The sequence below is a fragment of the Hirundo rustica genome, chromosome 26, assembly GCF_015227805.2.
Source record: "Hirundo rustica isolate bHirRus1 chromosome 26, bHirRus1.pri.v3, whole genome shotgun sequence".
NCBI lineage: Eukaryota > Metazoa > Chordata > Aves > Passeriformes > Hirundinidae > Hirundo > Hirundo rustica.
In genome coordinates this window covers 277,156-291,880 of record NC_053475.1, presented here as the reverse complement: position 1 = coordinate 291,880, position 14,725 = coordinate 277,156, and the positions used below count along the sequence as shown (strand labels likewise).

The following is a 14,725-nucleotide window of genomic DNA, read 5'->3' as shown; positions in this document are numbered from 1 at the left end:
AACAAAACAGCCCCATGTGTTTGTGGCAGTGGGGAAAAGCTTTCCAGGTTTTTGCAGTTGGAGCTGGAAGCAGGGCTGCGAGCGGCTCCGGGCTGGTGTGAAGGCAGAGCCGGGGCGGTTGTGCCTGCTGCGAGCGTTGGTGTCTGAGCATCTTCTGCTTCTTTGATTTGCAGCACAACGGAGCTCTGGCTGAAGCCTTTGGAGCAGTTCCTGTCTCTTTGGTAAACAAGTTTTTAGGTTTGTGCAAATACGTATTTAGGACTGGTCCCGTTTGCCCAGGTGGATACGTATTTCTGCACACGCACAGGAGTTATTTGGGTCGCCCCCAGCTCGGCAGGACTGCAGGGCTGGCACACGAATCCAGGTTTTGCCGTGCATCCCAGTCTGGAACATGCAAATAATTCCTGTGCAGACTCCCTGGACTTGCTGTCATGTGGTTATTTCTGATTCTTTGGGGGTTTCATTTGGTGCAGACAGTGGATTATTCAGTCTTGGCCTGTGGTTCCGGCAATCTCTGAGCATGTGCACTCAGCCTGCATGTTTAAATCCGTGGGGAAGGGCAGAATGAATTCCCAAATCCTGCTTGGCACCAGGAGGCACCAAAATATCAACCAGCAGTAGGTAGCACTCCTCCTTCCCCCTCACCCACCTCACCTGGGTTTATTTCCTGATAAATCCTAAAAGGACACTTGGAGAGCACTGAGCTTTTTCCTTCCTGTCTGTATTGAGCTGCTTTTTTTTTCCCCGGTTTGGGGGATTTTGGGTCTGGTCTCAAACCCTTGGATGTTTTTCAGGGGAGTGAAACCCTTTTAGTTCTTCATTTTCCCAAATAAAATTGGTGCTCAGATCTGTTATTTTTTTTTAATCCATTTTATTCTCTTTGGTTAAATATCTCATGCCGTGCAGAGATGGGGAATTTTGATCCAGGATAATTGTCCTGGTGTTTGGCCCTAAATAAATTTTATAGGAAGGTTGCTGAGAGAAGCCAGACCTGTTGGAGGTGATATCCATCTCCTCAGGAGTTTTCTGTTTTCCCTAAATTCAGGGTTCTTCGGGGATCTTGGTTCCTGGAAAGCCAGGGAACAGCATTACCCCAAAATCCCTCTTTCCATAAACTGCAGCCCTGAGCTGGGACACATCCCACCTTTATTTGGGCCACTGCTGCGCTCAGATGAGATTTTATTGCGTTTTTAATTGTGCCAAAAAAAAAAAAGGTAAAGCCTTAAAAAATGGCTGGTTTTACATTTTTAACTTTTTGTCTTTATAGTTTTATGCTTTGGCCTCCCTTTAAGTTCCAGGTGAGCTCTGCACTCCTTTTTTAGCAGCTCTGTGCTGACACCACTGACATAGGAAATTGCTTTTCCTGTTGACCTTCCAGGCACGTATTTGCAAAATTTGCTGCCTTTTGGGCTGTAACAACAGAAAAAAAATGAGGAGTTTGAGACCTTTTGTCGCTTTGGAATGATGAATATTCCCACTTTGTGTGGGGATTGTTGTTCAGTGCTTGCAGCAGAGATTAAAGCACCGTATTTGAATTAAAACCCCTTAAAACTGAGATTGTATTTGAGATTTCTCAGCCAAGTGAGGAAGTGAAGCACAAACCCCATGGTCTGAAGAGCTGAGAGTCCTGTGAAACGTCACTGTGCTCCTTTCTAGTCCCCTGTTGCCTTAAATATTCTGCTGCATGTAAAATGTTGGCCCTGAAATGAGAAAATAAACACCACAGCCCCTCTGCAGCTCTGTTAACACAGCCTGTGTGTGCAGAGAGGGTGAGGAGCCCAATATTTGCTGAAGAGAAAAGAGTTTAAAATAGTAGAAAGACTCTTTAAAAAGTTCATACAAACAAAGCTTTTCAAAATAAATGCAAAGCTTTATAGAAATAATCTTTTCAACAGCCAAAGCTGACACTTGGGAAAAAAAGAAAAAGGAAAAGCAAAAATACGAAAAGGAACCAAAAGAAAAAGGGATGAATGTGGAAGCCAGATGGTTTCATGGCTTGGCAGACAGGACAGTGCATTTGCCACGTGCAGCACCTGAATGGAGGAGGAAATTTTGGATTTCCAAACAGATGGTGTTGAGGGACTCAGCAAAGCTGTTCACATTGGCAGGGAGTGCAGGGCTGGGGAGGAATTTTCTCCCTGGAGACCCATAAATTGCTGGTGGAGTACGAGCAGAGATTGACCCCTCGGTACTTCCTTTGTCCCCCCCCGGTATACACTGGGAAGGGCTGTGGAAAACGTGAAAGTTTCCCAGTTCAGGCTGGGAATTCATCTTCCCTGTCCTTCCCCTGCCATCCTCCTGCTCTGAAATCATCTGCTCGGGAGCCGCTCAGGATGTCAGTGCTGATAAGAGTCCAGGTGGGATCATCCCACCTCGGGTCACCGAAGGAGCTGAAAATCACTTCAAAACCATCAGACAGAGGAGGAAGGAAACTGCTTTTCTTTTTTCTTTTCATTCTCTCAGTGTCCCCTTAGAATAAATCCGCTGCAAGGAGGGGTGAGAGGCGGCCCCGAGAGCGGGCAGCGCGTATGGGGAATGCTGAGCTCAGCGTGCGGCTCCTCCCTGCATCTCCTGCCCTGGGACCAGGCTCTGGATGTCGGCATGTTCCTCCTGGATGCGCCCTGCATGCTGCACCGAGGGCATGTGGACAGCGGCTGGCAGCTCCTGCCACGCTCAGCCCGGGGTTCAGGGCTGCCAGGGTGCGAGGGCAGTGCTGAGCCCGGCCGGCTCCAGCATGGCCCCTCCTGCAGGCGGCAGCTTTCCCGAAATAAAAGCTGTCGGAGGGAAAAATGACACAAGGTCCACATCTTGTTCTGAGTCTGATTCCTTCGAGCGACCCAGCCTGACCCAGGAGGAGGAGGAGGAGGAGGCTCTGGGCAGGCTGGGGGCTGTTTCCCTGCGGGTAATCCCCGTGTCTCTCCCAGACCCCGTTCCAGTCGTCGGCGCTGGACACCAGCAGGACCACGCGGCACCACGGGCTGGTGGACAGGGTGTACCGGGACCGGAACCGCCTGGGCTCGCCGCACCGCCGCCCGCTCTCCGTGGACAAACACGGCCGGCAGATATCCTTGGCAGCAGGGCTGGGCCACCACCACTGCCTGCTCCCTTCCCTTCCCTTCCCTTCCCTTCCCTTCCCTTCCCTTCCCTTCCCTTCCCTTCCCTTCCCTTCCCTTCCCTTCCCTTCCCTTCCCTTCCCTTCCTCCCTTCCTCCCTTCCCTTCCCTTCCTTCCCTTCCTTCCTTCCCTTCCCTTCCTTCCTTCCCTTCCTTCCCTTCCCTTCCCTTCCCTTCCCTTCCCTTCCCTTCCCTTCCCAGGTGTATTCAGCTCTGTTGAGGGTTCAGTGTCTCTGGGGGTGTCCAGCACCTCACAGAAAAAGGCTTTAAAATAACGAGCGTGTCTTGAAAAAGCAAAAAGGTTTTAATAAAAGGAGAAAATACACAACACAAGTGTAGGGACAGGTCCCACACAGCTGCTACAACACCCCGAGAATGCCCTGAGAAGCCTCAAGTATTGAAGGATTTGGGTGGGTTTTTGGCAAACAGCCCAATAGAGAGCAGCTACGTTTCAGAGGAGCAGGTAAAGAGATCAGTTCTTTTGTCACAGCACTGAGCCAATTGCAATCAAGGGGGCAGAGAAACTTCCAGCGTTTTTCCCTTCAAAGGTCTCGGGGTGAGGGTTCAACCTTTCCCTGTGCACTCCTCCCCTCCTCAGCCCCAGCTCCGTGTCGGGCTGTGGTTTCATCCATGAAAACCTCCTGTTTGTAGAGTAAGAGTTCAGCTTTCCTGTTCCCTCCGTGGGGACGATGATCCACGTGGAGCTGAGGGCTGCCTGGATGGACTGGGGACACCCAGCAGGGCTTTAGGGCAGAGCTGACCTGTAAATTTGGTGGCCTTCTCTGCTGGGGTTGCTGCCATCATCAGCTGGGCTCCTGTGAGGCATTTGGCTCTGTCCCATGGGATCTCCTCTTGTCCAGAGTGGATTTGATGGATGGATGTGTCCGGTTGTGTCCAAGTGGGCACCGGTGACAAATCCTCAGAGTTGCTTTGGGGACATTTAAGGGTGACATGGACAGTGGGATTGGGTGCCTCACTGCCAGCTCTGGATCCTCTTATCCCACCCCAAACCGTTCCATGATTCCCTGAAAGGTCAGGGCTGTCGTGGGGAAATGGAGTTTCTCTTCAGAGCTGAGCAAACCCAAGGCAGGATTCTCCTTTGCAGCTCTCCAGCGTTTCAGTGCAGGTTGATTCATCCCTCTGGCATTTGGGGATGGGATGAGCTGATCCTTTCTGCCAGGTTTAAAATCAGCTGGGATTGATGGGGCTGCAGGGGATGTGTGACACGAAGGGTGGAGGCACCGGGACTTAAATCCATGGGAAAGGAGGAAGGATTTTTTTACTGCTCAAATATTACAACAATCCAGATAATACTTTGGGCTGAGATCCTTTTGCAGCTCCCCACAGGGAATCTGTGAGTTCAGTGGTTCTGACGGGATAATTGGAATTATTCCTGGGGGGAAGATTTCCTGCTGGAGCGGCAAGTGTTGCTGCCTTAACCCTGGCCCACGTGGACAGCTGCCCCTACGGCACCGTGTACCTGTCACCGCCGTCGGACACGAGCTGGAGAAGGTGGGTGCCACCATCCTGAGGGGTTTGGGGTGTTCTCTGACCCTGCAGCAGCTTGGAATTGTGCCTTTTTGAAATTGAAAAAAACCTTGAGGTTTTAATCCAATAGTGCTTGTTTTAAATGAGCTTTGAAAATGGAGGTGTCTGCAAGTGATACTGTAGTTTAATGGTACTTTTTTAAAGGTAAATCCTTCAGGTTTAATCTTTAAAAATCCTTAAAAATCTTTAAAAATCTTTAAAAATCCAGAAGTTCCGAGGCACAGGAGAAGACTTGGATATTTCTCTGGGTGCAGAAACTGGGCTGGGAATGCTCCAGTGGGAAGGAACACAGAGTTACACTTTCTGAGAGTGGCCTCGCTCTCAAAGTTCATCCTGAGATGTGTTGGCCGTGAAAATTCCCCTCTCCACAGCATCCTGAACCTTTCCTTTTCCTCCTCCCAACCAGGACTGTTTGTTTTTCAGCCATCACAATAACCAAAGTATGGCTAAGCAGCTTAAAAATGGCATTATTTGATCGTGTTGAATCTGAACAAAGCAGATGAAACTCTGCTCTAACGAGGGCAACCAATTTATCCTGTGTTCCTCTCAATCCCATTATTGAAACAATTGCTCTTCAAACTTGAACTAATTTCTTCTGCAAATTGATTGTTTCACAAGGAAATTCTGCCTGGCTTCTGCCATACAGAGATTTTTGGGTTTTAATGCGCAATATTGAGGTTTTACCGAGTTGTTGCGTTTATCTGAGGGAAAAATTCTTTTTATTTAGTGAGGCTGACAAGAAAAATGTTGTGGGTTTTGCTTTCCCTCAGGACAAATTCTGATTCTGCCTTGCACCAGAGCACCATGACTCCAGCTCAGCAGGAATCCTTTTCAGGAGGGTCACAGGACATGCAGCAGAAAAGAGGTGAGCAAGCAAAAATAAATAAAGGTTGAAATGATAACAATTCAATTAATGACAATGGAATCTCCACGGATTGGGCTCCACGTGTTTGTAAAGTCCAGGGGTGCTGACACTTCCTGTGACACAACAGCTGGATCACATTCACCTTCCTGGGGGCTGAAATCCAGGGAAAATCACACAAAACGTTTTCCTGAGCCCCAAATTTTGTCATTTTGCCCTGGGGAGGTTTCTCTGGGCTGGTGGGACTCTGGTGCTGAGTTCTCAGCGCTCCCAGAGCTCTGGAGGAACTGCTGGAGCAGCGTGGAGTTCCCAGAATTTCAGTCAGGGGCACACAGGGAAGGAGCAGAGGCTTCGGCCCGTGTTTGTTCCTGGCCCGGGGATCCCCAGGGAACATCCCTGGGAGGAGCAGATCCCAAACGATCCCGAACAATCCCGGGCTGGAGCAGCTCCGGCACCCTCAGTTCTGGTGCCCTCTGCTGGGCCCTGCTCCTGCTCCAGCTCTGGAAAATCAGGAATTGCTCATCCTGAAGGTTCTTTCCAGCCTTCAAATTCCCTGATCCTTAGGAAAACTCCTACAGTGAATCCTTCAGCCAACACCCAGGGACTGTGAACGCACAGCACAGGCCTTGGACACGTCCTGCAGCTCCTCCGTGTGCTGCTGGAGCTGCACATCCTCGGGAAACGTTCATCCAAAGCAGGATTCCATAAAGCTGAATTTACACTCATCACTGAGATGTTTTTATTGATTCTGTTCTCTCTGGCTGGGCTTTGTTTGTTTGTTTGTTTGTTTGTTTGTGTCTTTGCCACCTTAAACAACAAAGAAACGTCCTTGGGATGTGGAGAATGAAATCCCAGCTTTGTGGTGTTCCTCCATCCCAGGGAGGAGGGATTGGATTTTCCCCACTGGAATTGTCCTCTTGGACGTTCAGGGTCTTCACCACTTGTGCAAACTGCAAAAGATGGGAAAATAAATGCGAAATAAACCCTTCCATGGACATCTGGGCAGAATAAATTGGAAGCCAGAACATTTTAAGTATTATTTGGGTGGGTTTCTTTTAAGTCTCACTGATTTAATAATTGATTAAATACAATTTCACTCTGGTTTCAGGAATCTTTGGGTTTTTTACACAACAGAATGCAAATGTTTCGTCCTCCTTGGTAATTTAAACTCCCTAAGATTTTCCCAAAGGTTAAACTTCCAGTCTGAGAGTGTCTCAGTGAGAAGGTGAATATTACTGATTCTTAATGATTCCTTTTCATCTCTTTTTTTTAGTTTTATTGCTGACTGTCCCTGGAATGGAAGAAACCACCTCTGATGCAGACAAAACCCTCTCTAAGCAAGGCTGGGACACTAAAAAGGTGGGAATAGAAATTTTATTTTCTGAACATATTTAGATAAATGAATGCTTTAATTGCTGTCAGTATTAATAAACTACTTGAGGAGATTGGAGATTAAATGCTGTGTTTAAAAACAAGTAATAATCTTTAGATCAGAAAGGATTTTATGTGTGTGTGAGTGCACGGCCTTGGTTGTATGAGGAGAAACTCTTGAAATTGAAGATTTGTTGGGCCAAATAAAGTAAAAAATTGATAAATAACTTGTAAGAGCTCCTAGATCTTACACAGCAATGATTAAATTAAACTTAATAATTGAAATATCTCCGAGGCAATACCCTCCAGCAGCATCTTTGCCTTTAAATCTCTCTCCCGTCTATTTCAGACTGGGTCATCGAGACCTAAATCCTGTGAAGTTCCAGGAATCAAGTAAGTTCTCAGCAATTTTCTTTTATTTTAAGAGCACTGAGATCTTTAAGAAAAACTGTGGATTGAATATCTGTGAATATCCTGTTGCTTTGGGATTTCCTGTGAAGGTTCTAGGTACAGAACAAGACCCTCTGAGGGTCAGGAATACAAAAACCATCTTCTGTATGGAATTTCGTGTTGAAAACATCTCAACAAGCTCAACAGCATTTTCTGAATGAAATTTTCTTGTTAAAAACATTTTTAAAAGCTCAAAAATATCTTCTGTATGGAATTCCTTGTTAAATGCATTTTAAAAAGATTATAAAAATCCTCTTTCTGAAATTTTCTCGTGAACTAAATTTTAAAAAGCTCTGCCCAGGCTGAAGTACGAATTAATTTGGGTGTTTTCCTCCTGAACGCAGCATCTTCCCATCCGCTGACCAGGAGAACACTACAGCCCTGATTCCCGCCACGCACAACACGGGCGGCTCCCTGCCAGACCTGACCAACATCCACTTCCCCTCCCCTCTGCCCACGCCCCTGGATCCCGAGGAGTCCACCTTCCCAGCGCTGAGCAGCTCCAACAGCACCGGGAACCTCGCTGCCAACCTGACCCACCTGGGCATCAGCACCGCCAGCCCGGGTGAGGGCACGGCGCCTCCGCGCCCGGGCACCGCCGCTGGCGCCGCTCCTCTGGGGCTGGCACCTGCAAAAACGGGGGATAGCTCTGTTCAGTTTGTATCTGTGTCTGTATCTGCATCTGCATCTGCACCTGCATCTGCATCTACATCTGAATCTACATCTACATCTACGTCTACATCTGCATCTATATCATCTGTATCATCTATATCAATATCTATATCTACATCTACATCAATATCTACATCTACATCTACATCTGCATCTACATCTACATCTGAATCTACATCTACATCTATATCATCTGTATCAATATCTATATCTATAATCTGTATCATCTGTATCTACATCTGCATCTACATCTGCATCTACATCTGCATCTGCATCTACATCTGCATCTACATCTACATCTACATCTGCATCTACATCTACATCTACATCTACATCTATATCATCTATATCAATATCTATATCTACATGTACATCAATATCTACATCTACATCTACATCTGCATCTACATCTATATCATCTATATCATCTCTATCTCTATTTCTATCTCGATATCATCATCTATAATTTATATAATCTATCTTATATATATCTATATAATCTATATCTATGATCTATATCATCTATATCTATATCTACATCTACATCTACATATCTAGATCTCATCTATATATATTTATAGCTATATGTCTATATATCAGCTATATCTATATATCTATATTTATATCTATATATTTATAGCTATATGTATCTATATTTTATATCTATATCTAATATCTATATATCTCTATCTCTATCTCTATCTATATCTGTATATACTTACAGGACCTTTATCTCATGTTCTTGACATCCAAATCCGCTTTTTTGGGGATGTATTTTTTGGGCCTTTTAAATGTTTTTATTTTTATTAATTTGTTTCCTTTTTAAAAATATTTTCCTCTTGTGGAATTCCTGAACCCCAGCATCCCTTGTGTTATGGGAATATCTCCAGGAGCCACTTCTCTGAAATTACAGAATCTGGGGAACTTTGTTCTTTCCCTGAGGGAATTTGGCTTCACTTCTCCTTTGTGTTATATGTACAAAAAAATGGGGATTTTATATTTAGTTACAGGATCTTTATCTCATGTTCTTGATGCCCAAATCTGCTTTTTTGGGGATTTATTTTTGGGGTCTTTTTTGCTTTTAATTTTTAATGTTTATTTATTTATTCAGTAGTTTCCTCTCTTGGAATTCTTTGTACTGAACCCCAGCATCCCTTGTGTTATGGGAATATTTCCTTTTATTTCCATTCCTTTAGAATAGCTTTCTTTTTTTTTTCATGTGAGGATCCTTTTGGAGTCTATTACCGATTCATATTTTAATTATTAATTGCTATTTTTTAACTAATTTCACTCATACTCAAATAATTATGAAGAGGGTTGATTTATTTTTTTTTTCCTGTATTATCAGTGACAGTAGCAAGTCTGTTGATTCCTAGAATAGAAATGAGGAATTGCATCCAAAAATACAAATAGATTTCCTGTGCTGGGCAGGATTCCCTTTCCCACTTCTCCTGGATTGGGAGAAGGAAATGACTGTAAGCAGGTTGTGGCTGAGCAGGTGAGTTTGGGAAGCAAGAAAAGGATTTAACCATTTAAAGGATTTGGCCATTTGAGGATGGAGCGGGGCAGCACTTTCAGCCTCCTTGGAAGAGTTGTTTTGTCTCCAAAGTTTCAGGGATGGGTTTAGAAATTAGGATTTCAGCCACAGTGGAGCTCCACATTTTTTCCCCCATAATTAGCGAAGTAAATTCTATAAGCCCAGACTGGTGAGGCTTTGCAAACATTCCCTGATCCATTAAAGATTTACCTCCTGATTTAATTCCAGCTTCTCTGGAGATGACCCCACGCTTTCCCCGTTGCCCCGCTCAGCGTTTGGTGCTTTCAAACCCATTTCCCCAGCTGCTCAAACCTCGGTGAAGGCTCCTGAGCCCCAGGGGTGTCCCGGAGCCGCGGGCTGTGCCCAGCACCCCGAGGGCCGCGGGGCCAGGCTGCCCCCGCCCGCTGCCAGGCTTTGGTGCCCGCAGGGAGCCGGTGCTGGGCTGGGCAGCGCGGCCTGAGCCCCTTTTCCTGCTGCCTCCTTGGCAGCCTGGCTTTCCTGGCTTTCCTGGCTCGCTGGCAGCCTGCCTGGAAGCGCCGAGCCTTCGCCAAGTGCCCGGGGGCTCCGGGCTCCTGCGGCCGCTGCTCTCCGGCAGCTCCGGGGAACAGCTCGCGCTCGCTTGGCCTCGGATCCCTTCCCAGGGCCGCTCGGTTCCTCGGGGCTGAGGCAGAAAAGGGGGGGCGGGTTTCTAAACTCCAGGGTTTTTTGGCTTGGTCTGAACAAAATGATAATATTTGGGTTGTTTATCCTCACTCCCCGCTGGGCCGTGGCTCTTGGGAGTGTGGTGGACGTTTCCTGCCCTGGTGTGCCATTAAAAATGGGGCTCTTCCTGCGTAACCAGTTCTGCTTCTGCTTTTCCCATTAAAGAGCTGTTTGCTTTTACAATACCTCAAGTGCCCTCTGATAAGCCTGCTTCCAGGATCTGTTATCTCACTGGCAGAGCGTGAGCGCAGACAAACAGAGCAGAACCTGCTTTGCCTGGGCTCGGCGAGTGCAGGTGTGCGAGCGCGGCGCCTGCGGTGCCTGGAACTGCTGAGCCTGCTCTGCCTCTTCCAATTCCTCATCCTGGCCACCAGCCTGACCAACCGTGCCTGGGCTCCAGCCAGGGCAACCCACAGGGCGCTTCCTCTCATCCTGATGCTCTTCAACCTGACAAAATTAATTACAAATCACCTAACGAGCTCCCGCCCGATCGGCCGAGACGCCTCCGGCGTCGCCCGCTCAGGCCGCTCTTTTTCCCCGGTTTAGGGAATGATTTTGGGTACAAATCTCAGCAGGGCTTTGCTGTGTCCCTGCTGAGGGTGGTTTGTTGCTCTCAGCAGGAATGACGACGACGCCGGCGCCGTCCCAGCACCGCCAGCCCAGCGTCAGCCCCCTGTCCTTGGGCGCGGACTCGCGGCGACCTCAGTCCCAGCAAATGTCCCCCACACTGTCCCCGCTCTCACCCATCACTCAGGTAGGAATCCAGGGGGAAACTCAAGTTTTTAATCACTGCATCGTTGTTTTAATCTGCTCAGGCTGGAAGTTTGGCTCAAAGAGCCACAGGGATATTGGGAAGGAATTCCTGGCTGGGAGGGTGGGGAGGGAACGGGATGGAATTCCCAGAGCAGCTGTGGCTGCCCCTGGATCCCTGGAAGTGTCCAAGGCTGGGTTGGACTGGGCTTGGAGCAGCCTGGGGATAGTAAAAAGTGTCCCTGGCCCATGACAAGATGAGCTTTAAGGTTCTTTCCAACCCAAACCATTCCATGGTTCCATGAACTTCTCTTGTTCTGTAATTTCCTCCTTTACAGGTGTTCCTTAATTCAGAGCCTTAAAACAGGAGATGTTTGTAGAGGGGACAGATTTTACTTCTCTTTTCTACAACTGGGATAAAAAACATCTCTTGACCACATTGTTTTGTGTTGTCCCAAAATGAGCTGTGAAATTGGAAAGCCATTTCTCTGATTGGTCAGAGAAGCTCAGTTAACTTTTAAAACTGATTTTATTGTGGTTCTGTGGTTGGTGATTTCTAACCTTGAGATTCAACTGGGCTTTCAAAGTGTTGTTTAATACAGGATGGTTTGGGTCGGGGGGAGCCTTAAACCTGATCCAATCCACCCCTGCCAGTGCAGGAACACCTCAGAGCAGCTTCTTGACTCTCTGAACCTTCAGGTGCCGTTGTTACACCACAAACCAAGCCTGGCTCCATTTCCTCGGCGTGAGGAAGAACTCCCCGCCGGCGTGGCTGATCCTGCTCCCTCTTTTGCAGGCCGTGGCCATGGATGCGTTGTCCCTGGAGCAGCAGCTCCCCCCGTACCCCTTCTTCACCCAGAGCGGCTCCCAGCAGCAGCAGCAGCCGGCAGTGGCCAGTTCCCCTGCCGCAGACCCCCCCTCTGCTGCAGAGCTCGGCGCTGCAGAGGGGCCCCCAGCTGCCCCCTCTGTCCGTCACGGTACCTTCCAGCATCCCCCAGTCACCGCCGGGGAGCCAGAGCCAGCCCTCCATGGGAATTGACATCAACTCGGTGAGTTTGGGAGAGGCTGGCAGCGTGCAGCGCGGGCCGGGAAAGCTGCGTGGACAAACCCTGATCACGAGAATTTCGTGGGAGGACGGAGTATAAACTGGAAATGGTTTGGGTTGAATGCACCTTTGAATGTTTTCTGGAGGAAAATTGTTATTAAATTTTGTCCCGGGTTTGATTAGACCCAGCTTAAATCTGTCAGCATTTGCTGGGGGATTTGCAGGGTGTTCAGTGTCCCCCAGTATCATGACACACACTGGGGGAACTCCCAGAGCCTTGAGAGAGAGTCCAGCTACAACAACCATTTTCCACTAAAAAACCATCTGGAAAATTTGTTTTCCAAAAGTTGTCGAGAACCAGGTGTTTTCTGAAAGTTTCACTACTTAGAACCCTTTTATTTCAAGGAATTTTAGAGCCTGCATTCCAAAATGGGATTTATGGCTGCCCAGAAGAGTTGGAGCGAGGATTTATGGACAGATCCCTTTTTCCTGCTTGTTTTAAGGTGGCCTGTTAGGAAGTGCTCTGTCTCAGCAGCTGAAAATCCCAAAGCAGGAATCAGGAAAGAAGGGAAATCCCGACTCCCCCAGCTCCTCCTGGCCCTGCCGCGTCCTGGGTGTCCCACCCCTGGGTCCTGGCAGTGCTGCAGGGACAGGAATGGCTTTGGGAATGAGAACAAATCAATTCTGGTGATCTGCTCTCGATTGTGGGTGAAATTTTTAACAGTTGGTGCTCCTTGCGAGCAGCTGCTTCCCTTCCAGGATGGGAGGGGGAAGAGGGAAGGACAATCCAGCACTGGAAAGGATCCCACCCCACTCAAAATGTGTCCCTGTTTTGATTCTAATCCTCATGTAGCACCAGTACAGACAATTCTGATCTCATCCTTTGCTTTCTGTGTTGCTTTCCTCATCCTAAACCTCTTTATGACCTGAACTTTTAGGCTGCTGTGCTTATCTTCTAAAGCAACTCAAGTAATTCCTAAATAAACAGATTTAAAGCCACTTTATCAGAAAGCCTTTGCAGCTGTCACAGCCTCGCTGGCAACTTCTACACGGGTTTTGTAAAGCAGAATTGAAATTTATTTGTAGTTTGGGTGGCTGCTGACAGGTTGTAAGTGGCAATTCAGAGCAAAAAGGGAAATTTTCTTGGGATTTACAGAATTTGGGGTCAAAAATTGGTAGTGCAGAGTTCTCCCAACCTGCAAATCTGATTAAATTCACTGGATTGCAGGTTCTCCTCAATCATCCCTTAATTTCTAATGGAAGTCAAATAAGAAGAGCTGGGCTACACTTTATGTTAATTAGTGCAGCATTATTTAAATATCATTAATACAATTAATTTGTTCCGGAGTAGGGTTCTTTATGATGGGGTAAAAAATTTAAATCTTTGAAAATAACTTCTCAAGACGCCTGAGAAGAGTATAAAAATCCCAGAGAGGAGCCCGCAGAGCAGAGTGTGAACCCCCTGAGGGAGCTGGGGTGCAGAGGAGTTGGGGGCTGTGTTTGGAGCCCGCGTTTGTCCTTCAGGTGTTATCACCTGCTCTGTGCTGATAACACAGCTGGGGGCACAGCAGGATCCCCACATGTGGGGCCGGCACTGCAACTCAAGCATGAATGACATTCTTTTTGAATTATTCCCAGCTTCCAAGACTTCTTTGCCCCAAATCCTTGGCTGACCTGATTTTTTTTTTTTTTTTTTAATACGTTTTGAACCGAGCGTAAGCGAGAGCAGGCAGGAAATTCTCCCAGCTGTGCCTGTCCCTGCCCCGGGGCTGTCCCATTTTGGGACCTCATTCACATAATCCTGTCTTCCCACACAGAAGCTGAAGAGGATGGTCTCTGCCAGCTCCAGCGCTGCAGCAGTTTGTGTTTTGCAGGGCTTCCCTCAGCGGGCACGGTGTTTAACTCTGTGTTGTTCTGTAGGCCTCACTCCAGCAGTACCGCAGTAATGCTGGCTCCCCGGCCAACCAGTCTCCCACCTCTCCTGTCTCCAATCAAGGCTTCTCTCCTGGCAGCTCCCCTCAAGTAAGGGACTCTGTGCTTCCACAGGCCTTGCTTCTCGTGTGTGTTCCCAGCTGGGTTTCTCCATCGCTGCCCCGTGGTCGTGTCGCTGTGACCCCGTGTGTGCCTCATGCATCGCTGACGCCCCGTCCCGCCCCTCCGTCCCCGCTCCCGCAGGGCTCCAGGAGCTGCTGAATTCTCTCCTTTGAGTGAGCAGAGGATCACGGGGTCCAGGCTGCTGGTTGAGCGCTGGGGTGCTGTTTGTTTGGGGGGCAGAACCTCCAGGTAGAAACCTTCCAGTTGGCAGGATCCCTGATGGGGGTGAGGTTGGGAGGGCAGGAAAGGGGGAATGTCAGTGCCTCCTGCAGCAGGAAAACTCCTGGGGCACTGAATACTGAAATATTTACGCTAAATATCCCAAACTGATTTAGATCTGGACCTTTTTTTTTTAATGTGAGAACACAACCCAGTGAGAGAAACACTGGAGAAAATGCTCTTCAAATGAGCAGCTTGTGGCTGGCAGGGGAATGGGCTCCCAGCACACTGCCTTGCATGCCAGCTGCTTTCCTTGCTCTGCCTGTATCTCCTCACACATTCCACACGTCCTGGATGGAAATCACAACTTGGGAGAGAGTGTGATCCACTGAAGGGGGATTTTTACCTGCCAGCAGCAAGAGA

At 48.0% G+C, this 14,725-nt stretch overlaps 2 protein-coding genes across 2 annotated transcripts in view; one reads left to right on the top strand and one right to left on the bottom strand.

Moving 5' to 3' along the window:
* CRTC1 (CREB regulated transcription coactivator 1) overlaps positions 1-14,500 on the top strand; it is a 33,324-nt gene extending 18,824 nt beyond the window's left edge. The window contains 10 exon segments of the mRNA XM_058423610.1: positions 2,925-3,062; positions 4,563-4,624; positions 5,431-5,525; positions 6,796-6,881; positions 7,243-7,286; positions 7,688-7,908; positions 10,875-11,008; positions 11,801-11,905; positions 11,907-12,053; positions 13,970-14,500. Coding sequence (XP_058279593.1) covers positions 2,925-3,062; positions 4,563-4,624; positions 5,431-5,525; positions 6,796-6,881; positions 7,243-7,286; positions 7,688-7,908; positions 10,875-11,008; positions 11,801-11,905; positions 11,907-12,053; positions 13,970-14,242 — 1,305 coding nt within the window. The 3' untranslated portion in view covers positions 14,243-14,500.
* Positions 14,501-14,704: 204 nt separating this feature from the next.
* The window catches only part of COMP (cartilage oligomeric matrix protein), a 15,417-nt gene continuing 15,396 nt past the window's right edge, over positions 14,705-14,725 (bottom strand). The window contains exon 19 of the mRNA XM_040086477.2: positions 14,705-14,708. Coding sequence (XP_039942411.2) covers positions 14,705-14,708 — 4 coding nt within the window. The remainder of the gene's footprint in view (positions 14,709-14,725) is intronic.